General features: G+C 49.1%; 2 protein-coding genes across 2 annotated transcripts; one reads left to right on the top strand and one right to left on the bottom strand.

Moving 5' to 3' along the window:
• The first annotated feature begins 1,513 nt into the window (after positions 1-1,513).
• On the top strand, positions 1,514-9,150 carry RNF115 (ring finger protein 115). The gene is made up of 8 exons (XM_042440033.1): positions 1,514-2,185; positions 3,475-3,532; positions 5,027-5,223; positions 5,397-5,471; positions 5,734-5,806; positions 5,905-5,998; positions 6,566-6,681; positions 7,680-9,150. Exons 3-8 carry the CDS (start codon positions 5,051-5,053, stop codon positions 7,809-7,811), a joined length of 663 nt encoding a protein of 220 aa, XP_042295967.1. The 5' UTR covers positions 1,514-2,185; positions 3,475-3,532; positions 5,027-5,050; the 3' UTR covers positions 7,812-9,150.
• Positions 9,135-12,045, bottom strand: LOC121915582 (integrin alpha-10-like). The gene is made up of 6 exons (XM_042439922.1): positions 12,022-12,045; positions 11,564-11,662; positions 11,359-11,472; positions 11,163-11,261; positions 10,547-10,660; positions 9,135-10,038 (listed from the first exon to the last, which is right to left on the bottom strand). Exons 1-6 carry the CDS (start codon positions 12,043-12,045, stop codon positions 9,985-9,987), a joined length of 504 nt encoding a protein of 167 aa, XP_042295856.1. The 3' UTR covers positions 9,135-9,984.
• Positions 12,046-12,085: the final 40 nt, after the last annotated feature.

Below are 12,085 nucleotides of genomic sequence, written 5' to 3'. Positions count from 1 at the left end.
GTGGATTTGGGGACGTCTGCGCATACGCATCTCTTGGCGATGGCACCCAAGCACAGGATTCCCTTGATGTGCCCCATACACCGTTTGCAGGGAGCCCATATTTAACAATGGCCATGTTCTAGAAGAGTTTCTTCCTGTGCCTGGCATCTTCAGAGAATGCTGCCCTGGAAGATGCCAGCCTCAGACGCTGGTGAAACGTCAGGAAGAAACTCTCCTAGAACATGGCATTCACAGAGCCCCCAAACCCACAAAAACCTATAGATGCCAGCCATGCCCTGCTTTGGCATTGGTGTTGGTACATTTCTGCCACCTCCGGCTCCATCTTTGCCTCCATTTGGGGCGGCATTTCCAAACAATATGGCTTTTTCTTGCCGGTTCCATTACCTTTCCTCTGGCTTTGCCTCCCTAGGACTCAGTTTATGCTCACGTTTCTGGTGCTGACTTGGGCCGTTTTCTGGCCCTGCGTTCCAGCCGTCTTTTGGTTGAAGCAAAAATGCCCTTTTCCTGGTGTCATTAACGCCCTCCTTTTATTTTTTGGAGCAGGGACAAGAACCTAAGCTGGGCTTAGCTTCCTTATTCAAACCGTGTGAACCTCTAAAAACAGTGTCACAGCTGAAATTTGCAAAGTCTGTCCCCTTCAAAACCAAGATCGCTCTTCTTGCGCTCCAAAGTCTGGAGCTTGCAGGCATGCGTCCAAAGAGTCCAGAAACCACACCAAAGTCACAATCTGGTCCTAAGGACTGGAGCGCAGCTTCCGGACTCTTTGGACGCATGCCTCATTTAGACAGCCTACCTCCAAAGTGACCCCAAGCAGCTTTATTTGGGCCGGTCTGTATGGGGCCTTTGAGTCCAGTACCTCCAAAGGGCATCAAAATGGAGAAAGCTGATACAGAACAAAGGAGAGCCCCACTTTTCTCTGCCCATCCTTTGCCACCTTGTCCCTTTCTTTCCTCCTTCCCAGTCGGAATAGGATGGCACATTCTTTGGCCATCTATCTCCAGCAAAGCACAAAATAATAATAATAATAGTAATAGTAATAATAATAATAAGTCCAAATTCCCCTTTGAAGCTGAAAGGACTGAAATGAGGGCATTGTCGTTTGGGTATATCGTGAGATTTAGATGGCTCTCCCATCCAAGGAGTGTCATAAAGAGCTAACATTGGATGCTTTGGCCAAGGAGAACAGCTTTCTTCCCTGCCAGCTGCCTGGAGTCGCCAAGTGTTCTGTGGTTCTTAGAGGTTGGCAGGGTTTGGGTAACGGAACAGGGGTTTCCCTCCCCTGTGTCTTATTCATGCTGGTGCTGATGGTCTTGAATAGTTTTGCATTAAGGGGTGAAAATAAAACTAAGGGTATCATCACTGGGAGAAGAGCCAGCCTGGTGTTATAACCTGAGAACTGGATTAGGATTCTGGGAGGCCAGGGTTTGAATCTCCACTCAGCACAACTGCCCAGATCAATGGTCCCCAAACTGTGCCCTTTAAAGGATTTGGGACTTCCGCTCCCAGAATCCCAGACTGTTGGCCAATATGGCTGAGGCTTCTGGGAACTGAAGTCCAAAATCTCTTAAAGGGTGCAGTTTGGGGACCAGCTGTTCAATAGCGGAAGGGGCGATCTGAGAAGCGCTAGGCTTCCTCCTGGTTGGATTTATTTAAATAGAGGTTGGTTGGCAATCTGATAGGTTTACTTTGGCTGTCCGTTTTCTTCACTGGCATGAGACTGGACTAAATGACCCCTTGGATCCCTCATTGCCTTCCCTGCCATCTATGAGCGGCAGAACAAAGAGCTGCCCTCCATCCGGCCGGGTGGCTCTGGAAAGAGACAAAGATCTCTTAAGCAATTACATTGGCATCTATGGGAATGACATGCCCAGGTTATGATTCACCTGGAAAACCTGAAGCCTGTGCTACTCCCAAGACGACAGCCTGCATGGATGGATGGGTGCTAAACATCTGAAGGGTGATTGCCAAGTAGAAGATGGAGCAAGACTGGTTTCGTACTGGCATAGCGGGTCATGCCTGACCCAATGGATGATAAGAGAGGAGATTCTGACTCAAGATGAGGGACTGTTTTCATATGTCCTTGTTCTTAATTCCTCCTTCTCCCCCCTTTCCTCTTCTCTTTGCAGGAGTATACTTGTCCCAGGTGCGAGTCTGGCTTCATTGAAGAAGTGACCGATGATTCCAGGTATCTTGTGCCCTCCAAAATGCTTCAGATGCTCATAGAGTCTCCTCTTTCGGATAGACCAGACCCAAGCTTTTAAAGTTCAAACCTAGCACTTTGAATTCCTCCCAGAAACTGATTGACCGCCAGCTCCAGTCTTGAGCTGGCACTATTGAATTGGGCAGATCCAAATCCACTTTCACTGGAGCCGCTTTGGGCATTCACTGCTCTGACATATATATCAAGGCTTTTCCCTCAGCCCCCGCCTCTCCCAAAATGCTGCCCTTTGACTGTTAGAGGGGCTGGTGTTTGGGAATGGAAAGTTATGCCAACCTGAATAACCAGCTATATTTTGTCCAGAGCCATTCCTGACACCTAGAGCTCGACTCTGGGCCAAATTTGGAAGCAGTGCTTGGTCCTTGAGAAGCTCTGAGTCAGTGTCACTTTCTGTGCTGGAAGAAATCGCACACCTTCCTTGCTTTCCCCACAGCCCCAAGTCACTTGGATGCACTGACTCAGCCCTGTTTAAATATAATGATTGTGGACTCCTTCTTAAAATAATACTCTTTCCTCCACTCACCCCACATTTTGGTCAACCGGAGTCTTGCTGGCCTAGCTAACGTTTGTCTCAGCCCAGCGTTCTTTTTCTGGGAGCGTTGCCTTGGGGGGCTTCACAAACAGGACACTTGGGCATTAACCCTTAATACACTGTTTGCCCTCCATATCCATACATTCAGCCTACATGGAGTCAACTATCTACAGCTTGAAAATATCCCCTTGAGTTTTCCCCTCCCAGAAAGCAAACCTTGATTTTGCCATTTTATGTAGGGAGACCATTTTACTACACCGTTGTCTATAGCGGGACTTGAGCACCCATGGATTTTGGTATCTACAGGGAGTCCTGGGTCCAAACTCCAGCGTATACCAAGGCCCCCTGTGTTAAAACACCATTGGATTTCGCAAAGGATAAAATCATTTACGAGCATAGCTATAAACATGAAAAGAATACATGTCTGTGGCACCTCTACTCACAGTTTCCCTTACCTGCATCTGACAAAATTAAGGTCTCTTTAGGCACCTGGAGGTCCTCCAGCATGACTCTGTGGTCAGTGTCCGGCAGACGTTGACCATAGAGTTGTGCCGGAGGATCTAACTAACACAATCCAAGCCAAGCACCCGGGTCCCCTCCTGTTCCCTTCAGTCTGCAGTCTATGTTTAGACACCCCACCCCTAAGAGGTGGGCTTTGGGTGCGATATTTCAGGGAAGTGCCAGTGGCCTTCTTATTCATCCGACGTTCTCCTTCCCTCCGTAGTTTCCTTGAAGGCAGCGGCAGCGGGATAGACGACAGCCCTTCCACCCCATTTGCCGAGGTGAGGCTTCTCTTATGGATATTTCAGGGGAGGTTTCCAAAAGTGTATGAAAGGTGTCCGGCTGTTAGACTTTCAGTAGTGGGGTGTTAAATCATGTTTCAAAACATGTTATAACAATGCACTGGGGGGGGGGGCAGCAATCTGTTTAAAAGATAAACTGTCAGATCTGGAGGCTTCTAGGAGAGGCACCATTAGAGGCAAGTCTGGTGGCATTGCAGTGCAAAAGAGGGACTGAGCCCTTGGGTTTTCTGAATGCCTTTCGCATGTGGTTAATTATAGCACCCGGCCAACCGAGTTGTATATTTAGACCGATGACTCTTGTTCATACCCCTGGGATGTGGTTTTTGGAGTATGAGGCAAGCTTCCAGATCAACAGAGTGAGCAAACACCGGGGGAATATCTCACTTGGGTCTACCCACCCACCATTCACTAAGCCTGACCCATTGGCATCATTCAGGGCACTATTCGGGTGTTGATGTGACACAGCCAGCCTGGATAGGATTCCTGCTTCCATAGAAATCCACTCCATCCTGGCCTCTGGTTCCCCTCTGCCCTCCAGCTCTGGGCAGTGAGGACCCTACTTTGCAGGGCTGTTGTGCGGATGACTAGTAGAATGTCAGTGACTATATGAAGGTATAGTTTTTCCCAAATCCTGGACTTCAGTGGGTTGGATCACATATTTGCTATTGTCGTATGGCAGTTAGCGTATTGTTTGCCCTGCCATATCTCAGTGTGAAAGTTACAGGTTGGAGAGGGAAAGGTGGGTGATCTTGGATGTTAAGCAAGCCCAGCTCTGGTTAGTGCTTGGATGGGAAACCACCAAGGTGCGGGAATCTCTGTTTCAGAGGAAGGGATGTCAAAACCATCTCTTTGCCTAAGAAAACTTCATGGGGTCGTCATGAGTCGAGAGGCGAGATGAAGGCACGCATGCTCACCTGTGGAGTGAGAGAATCTAGCCCTGGAACCATGAATTGCTTTCCAGCCAGTGCACTTAAATTTCATCTCACTTTGCCCTGGAGCATGGCTCTGTGTCAGTTGATCTGGGAGGCTCTTCTTACTCATTTTCTCCGACTGGCAGCTGGGTTTCAGGCTTGTCGAGGGCCCCTCCTTTAGCCCCCAGGTATGTGGCTGTAAAGACAGCTTCAGCAACAGCAGGTAGACCCTCCTTCAAATGGACATCCCCTGCCTCTATGCTGCATGGCGCAAAGTCAGTGAAACATGTCCAGCCTCTTGTATCTCACAGAGGTCAGTCATGTTCGTGTTGTTGATGTACATTTCTGTGGAGGCATTGGACTATCATTGTAGAGACCAGGATTCGAGTCCCCACTCGGCGTGGAAACCCAGTGGGTGACCTCAGGCAAGCCCCGCTCTCTCAGCTTCAGAGGAAAGCAAAGGCAGACCCGCTCTGAACAGATCTTGCCAAGAAACCCCTGTGATAGGCTCACCTTAGAGAGTCACCATATGTCACACATTCCCAATTTTCATTCCCTCCAGTTTTGGGACCAGCTGGATCGTTCGATGGTCTTTCCGTTCCTGAGCAACTCACTGGACCACGATGGCCGAGAAAACGAGAGGGGCCACCAAGCCCATGCGGACCTCTGGGGACCAAGCAGACCCCCCCGGTTACCAATGACGCGGAGGTACCGCGCCCGGTACAGCACCCGGCCGGAGAGATCGCCCGCCATCGAAGGGTAAGGAGGCAGGGGCGCTGGTGGGCCCAGAATAAATATGTTTGACTTCAGGTTGCCACAAAACATCTCGCAGCCACTTAATTTGGTTCCCTCCTTGGCTGGCTGCTCCTCTGCGTTCTGCCTTTTTCTCATTGTCTGTTTTTCTTCCATCTCATTCCCTTCCAATTTTCCAGAATCATACAACAGATCTTTGCAGGATTCTTTGCAAATTCGGCAATTCCTGGTTCTCCTCCTTCCCCTTTTTCCTGGTGAGTCGCATGCACTTTTGGCAATCTGTTTGTCTTAAAATGGAGATTCTGACCATTGATTTTTGTCCCAGGCGGGGCCGCCTGCTAAGACTTGGCAGCAGAAATGGGTGGGTCTAAAGACCCCCTTTTCAAGCCGCCTTCAACATCTGGAGATGAGTTTGGTCGTTTGGCAAATGAAACAAGACCAAACTGTGCGGGATGATTATTTAAGGGCTCTGCTGCTTATTGAGCCCTCCTCTCTGTCTTCTCCTTTTCCCTCCAGGAGCGGCACACTGCATTCGAGTCCTGGTGACTACGCTTGGGGACAGAGCGGCCTGGATGCCGTCGTCACCCAGGTAGGAATAGATGCCGGAGCTATAAGGCTGCCCTCTGTTCAGCATTGGTTCAGAGGGGATTTTACGTTACGTGACCCGTTTCTTCCCCCTCTCCACAGCTTCTGGGTCAGCTAGAAAACTCAGGGCCTCCCCCTGCCGAGAAGGAGAAGATCTCCTCTCTCCCAACAGTGACCGTCACTCAGGAACAAGTTGGTAAGTCTCCAGCCTGCGCACACTCCTGGAATGGCTGAGTGTGTGCATGATGGGAGTTATAGTCCATAACATCTGGCAAGGATTCTTCCATGTTGCACAGTGATTAAACTTTTAATTGCCAAGGCTCCGTCTTGTAGAATCATGGGATTGGGAATATCGTGGTCCTAGGCCGACCTGAAGGCCTGTCCCGAACCTGACTCTGCTCTAGTTTTTTGTGGGTTTTTCGGGCGATGTGACCATGTTCTAGAAGAATTTCTTCCTGATGTTTCACCAGCATCGAAGATGCCAGCCACAGATGCTGGCAACACGTCAGGAAGAATCCATTCTAGAACATGGCCACATCACCCAAAACCCCCGCAAAAAACCTATGGATGACGGCCATGAAAGCCTTCGACTCCACACTGACTCTTCTGTCTTTGGTGGTGTCCTCACTTTTTCCTTTTGCTTTCCTTCATTTTGCACTCCAAAGGGCACAGGTCTTTGCCCCTTTGCCACAGTGCCCTTCTGCCAACTGGCAGAGTGTCAGCCATTGCTACCCTAACGTTCCCTTTCCTGTCCCTCTTCCAGATACGGGTTTGGAGTGCCCCGTATGCAAAGAAGACTACACTGTCGCGGAGCAGGTCCGGCAACTCCCGTGTAATCACTACTTCCACAGCAGCTGCATCGTGCCCTGGCTAGAGATGGTGAGTTTTCATGGCATCTCATTTAGAGTATTTATACCCCACACTTCGGCCACAAAGGGTCCAAGAGTGGTTTACAGATTGTTAGACAGTTCCCTACCTTCATGCTTACAGTCTAAAAAGATGGTTAGGGATTCACCTGTTGGGACCATCACCTGGATCTCTGGGCTGATGCAAAGGTATCTCCTATGTGAGACTCCAGTGGTTTTATTTATGTGCCATGGCAGGACAGATATGTGGCCATGTAACACTTAGGAAGTTGCTTTTAAAGAGGTAATTTATTCCTACATTTTGTTGCAGTGGAAAGGTAACTTAGGCCCCGTACAGACAGGCCAACATAATGCTGCTTTGGGTCACTTTGGAGAAATGCTATTTAAATGATGCATGCGTCCTAAGAGTCCAGATGTCACACTAAAGCCACAATCCAGTCCCAAGGAGTGAAGCCCAGCTTTGGCACAGCTTCCGGACTCTTAGGGAGCATGCATCATTTAAACGGCATGCCTCCAAAGTGACCTGAAGCAGCATTATGTTGGCCGGTCTGTATGGGGCCTTAGAAGCACAGAATTCTAGAGTCAGAAGGGGTCCCCAGAGGCCATTCAGTCCCAACTCCCTGCTCAATGCAGACACTTGTTTTCTGCTGCTCCAGAAATTAGGACTCAAACCAATGGATTCAAATGACAAGAAAAGAGACTCCACGGGAACATTAGGAAGAACCTTTTGATTGTGAGAGTTGTTTAGCAGTGGAACAAAGTGGACTCTCTGTCTTTGGGAGACTTTAAAGAGAGGCTGGAGACAGGCATCTTTCAGGAGTGCTTCAGTTGTGTATTCCTTCATGCCTAAGGGTTGAGATAGATAGCTGTTGGGTGTCTTCCAAACTCTTATGATTTTATGGAGTAGATGGCCCTTAGGGTTATCTCCCAGCATTTAAGATTCTATGAAGCGTGAAGGGAAGGGAACTATCCTGGGTGGAATTTTGTTCACTCGTGTGTTTGTTTTACCAGCATGACACGTGCCCCGTGTGTCGGAAGAGCTTAAACGGAGAAGACTCCACGCGGCAAGGCCCCAACCTGGAAGCCTCCACGAGTAACGCCTTTGGCAGCACCGGCCGCCTGGACGACCGATGGACTTTCTAAAGCACCCCTCCCTCCCTCCTTCCCTCCCCACAAGGAGGAAGGGGGGCAGTTCGTGCCTGTAGTACTCCATACTACAGTTGTAAATTGTATAGCTAAACCACAAAAACCCAGTAGCGAGAAAAGATGGAGAGTCAGAACTGATGCAAGCAATGGAACCGCAGCAAGTACGCTTGCCTTTCCCCAATACGTCTGACCCTTCCAATTTGGATCAGCCTCTGAATGATCCCATCATAATCCTTAATCTTGGAAGTGACCCAGAATTTAACAAGGGGTTGGAGATGGAGCGCAGGGAGAGGTTCCTCAACGTTTGCAAACCCTTGTTTTTCGCTGATGGCGAGAGAGAGGCCTCCATCTTGCTAGATCCGTTGCCTTTGGAGCCAGGCGCAGCAGGACTTGCCTCCGCTCACCGATCAGAAAAGAGACATCCGCAGAGGCGTTTCGACCAGCGATGGGGAGACATGTTGAAAAGAATCCCACAAGGGAAGGACACACACCTTTCCAAATCCATGCCCTCCTCCCAGGACAGAATCAGATACATTGATTTGGTCCACCTTTCCTGCAACGTAGGACTTTCGTTGTATTGCGGCTGAGATTTCTTTGCATTCGGTGGATGGCATTGCAGCTCTGTTTCTCTTAGCGAACTCCACACAGGTATGGAGTAGAGGTGGCTTTGGAGCTGGAGAAGGCAAAGAGGTATACAATGCGCCTCCCATGGACTGTTGATGAAACAATGCGCCTCTAGTGGTACTTTGGTTCCCTTTGCTCCCCATCCTCCCCAACGCTCAACCCACCCGGCTCCTTAAGACTCACTCTGCTGCCTTGGGATACAGATGGACCACATTTGATTCCTCCTCCTCTCTAAGACTAATATTATTTTTGCAGGCTGTTCTCCATCAGTATTTAAAACGAGAATGTCATTATCTGATACCATTAAAAACACAACAACAACCCACCACTTTTACCTTATTTTAAGTGTTTCTTTCCCTGCTAACCTCTTCTCCTGGAGTTTTCTCCATCTGTTTGTTTTTCCCTTTGGGTTTTAACTTGGGAGTCATAGCTGAGCTTGGGGTATCTGTCAATTGCGGCCTCCCAAAGCCTCTTCCATCTAAAACCAGATGAGTTTTTAAGTGGGAAGGGGTTCTCTGGTTTGGATGCTAGAAAAGGGATGGAAGAGGGTTGCCCCTATTTTCCCCTCAAGCGCAGAAGCAAGCGAACACACACCCAGAGAGAAACCCTATTGCCATTTCATCGCTCTCGGCGGTGTACCAGGAACACTGGATTTCAAACGTAGCGTCTTCTGTTTGCTATCATAAAGTTGAATAAAAGTATTTAATAAGAGGCTGAGCGCTCCAGAGAGTTTTTGGTCGGATGGGTTACAGAAATGTTTATATATATGTATACGGTGTTGGACATTTCTGGGTTTCCGGCACACGGGTTGCAGCGTTGACAGCATTAAAAAACTGAGTAAGGTACATGAGGACAAAACCTTTTGTGGCTATACGCCTTCAGGTTGACTCTCGGGACGCTTCTCCCAGGGCAGTGGTCCCCAAATATTTTGGGGCTACTGCCCCCTTTCCTCTATTGAGAAGCCTAGTGCCCCCAGACCTCTGTGCCACAATGCCATGGCAATGTGGCCCTCCGGACCTCCATAGTCATGCCACAACGTCAGTTCTGTTTCCCGCAGACGCAAATCTACTTACGGAGACGTAAGTCCCGTCTACTGAATTTTGGATATTTATGGCAGTCATTGCCTTTGTTACTTCAGAGCCTCCCCTGGAAGATCGATGGGCATCCTGTGCCTCTTGTCTATTGCCTGAGAATGAGATTCAAAAGATGGCATCTATTTGGGTAGTTGCCCCGCGACAAACACTTGGTTAATTTGGTCCTCTGTTTCTTAGTCCCATGATCCATGTAGGCAAAGTCAAATGTTCCCAAATCAACTTGGGAGCACCCAAAGGCGTATTTGGATGGATGTCGTCGTGGTTCCAACCAGAGGACCAACTATATCCTAGTAGTTCCACTTCTCCTGGCTTTCCAAAAGCGAAACAGATGATATCAGGACTGGAAAAATGTCTCGGAGAGAGTCCAAGGAGGGTACTGGCATCTGGATTTCCTCCTACAGAAACCCAATTTTCCCCCTGCCGACTGAGAAGTCCTTGGTGACGTCTGCGTCCTATTCTTCCTCCTTCTCTTCTTCTCCAGGCTTCTTGTGTGCAAAAAATCCAAGCTGTGGATGGGATGGAGAAGAGAGACGATGCAGGTTAACATCAGGAAACAGCCCAATGTCAGCACAGCATCCTTGAGCGTAAAGATATATATCATTGGATACTACAGTTAGGATGGTCCATGCCATTGCATTTCCCGTTTGCGGGTAGATCTGCAGCTCTTAATGCTTGGGCACAGGCTCCTATGGCCGGGTTCAAGCTTGATCTGCTCTTGGTTTACCTTCTTGGCAAAGAAATAGGCAGACACAGCTTTTCAAATAGGCTGGACCCAAGTGGTGTAAGAGCTTTAAAAGTCAAACCCTGCACTTTGGATCCTACCCACATTGACAGCCAGCAGAGCAGGTTCAGCCAAGGGTTTATACAATCCCTATAAAGGTTAATAATAATAACTATAACTGCCCCACAAATCCAAGGCGGTGGTGTTTTGGTGTTGGGACCTGCCCCTGCCATATTTGCTCTTAGCCTCTGGACCCTTAGTGCATGGCCCTGGGTCATAGAGGTGGCTCTTACCTTCCACAAACAGATGATGATCAGAGCCAAGAGCAGGAGTCCCCCGATGATGCTTCCAATGAGGATCCAGAGGGAAAGAGGGACCACCTTCGACTGGATGATCTCCAGCAGTGTCTGCAGGGACAGAAAGGGGCAAAATGCCGCTTCGACACCAAGAACCGCACTCCGAATTTGCAAAGTAGGAGGAGAATGTAGCATCTCCATAAGCGGATTTGCACCGATGGGAATTAGAACTGGGCAGCTGCATCATGTCCGTATCCAGCAGATATTATGCAGCAGATCCAGCAAAGTGGATACTGGCGCCCAATGCAGACTGGTGCAATATGCAAAGTGTCCAGATCCCAATGCACATTGCATCAGTCTTGATGCGTCAATGTATCACTCCTGATACATTAAGACTGGTGCACTGTGCATGGGGATCTAGATTTCAAACGTAGCGTCTTCTCTGAATAAGGCGCATGAGGATAAAACCTTAGGTAGACCTTCTTTGGATGAAACCACGCCAGGCACCTTTGCTGGCATCCCAGTTCCGCCAGGCACCTTTGCTGGCATCCCAGTTCCCAGGCCCCAAGACTGGCAAAGGTGGCTTCCCAGCTGCGTCCCAGTATCCCCTTACCTCCCTTTGATGGGCGTCTTTCGGCAGCGACAGGAGCCTGTCCTCCTCTTGGGCGGCCAACGTGAATCTGCTGACCACCGTCACCGTCTTGAACTTAGCCTTAAAGAATAATAAAGGTATCTGTGGACTGTTCCTGTAATGGATGGGGAATCTCAGGTTCTGGGGTGCAACCTGGCCCTTTTTAGGGTGCACTCACCCTCCGGAAAAACTCGTTGTGAATGGCTCTCAGGACGTGGATGGAGACCTCTGAGTGACGGTCCAGACGCGGCAATTCGCACTTGATCAGTTGGCAACCGGAGTTGGTACAATTCTGTGGCGGAAGAGAAAAAGTTGGTCCTTAATGAAACGGGCATCGGTTTTCCCCGAGACCAAGTCCCCAGTCCCCAAATACTTGGACTCACCAATTTCTCGACATGCAGGAGTTCTTCGGGATGAACGGGGACCACGGCGCCACTTGCGCTTTGCGTGGAGTCGGTCAGATTTTGCAAAATGCAGGTCACCTTGGGTTAGAAAAAGGAGGCATGATAGGATAGGATAGGGTAGGATAGGATAGGATAGGATAGGATAGGATAGAAGGGGTGCCATTTTGCTCTGCCATTATATTTAATGGGACTTGAGCATGCATGGATTTTGTTATCCGCTGGGGAACCTGGAACCAAACCCTGGCGGATAGCAAGGTCCCAAAATACTTTGAAGGAAAGCCAAACTCTTTCCTTCTCCATCCATTTGACTTTCTTTACTTAAAAGACTGAAAGGCGGATGCAGCGAAACAAAGGGGCAGAATAAGGGCAGCTTTACTGGGCTGAACAGACCAAGGCTCTGACTTGCTTTGACTAAGTCCCAGCAATGGCAGCCTTGCTTTTTGCAGAACGATGAAGGACATTGGTGGGGAATGGTCCTTGCAACAAGGAACCCCATCTCCA

This window comes from Sceloporus undulatus, chromosome 9 (assembly GCF_019175285.1).
Source record: "Sceloporus undulatus isolate JIND9_A2432 ecotype Alabama chromosome 9, SceUnd_v1.1, whole genome shotgun sequence".
NCBI classification, from domain to species: domain Eukaryota; kingdom Metazoa; phylum Chordata; class Lepidosauria; order Squamata; family Phrynosomatidae; genus Sceloporus; species Sceloporus undulatus.
This window is presented reverse-complemented; position numbering and strand designations above follow the sequence as displayed.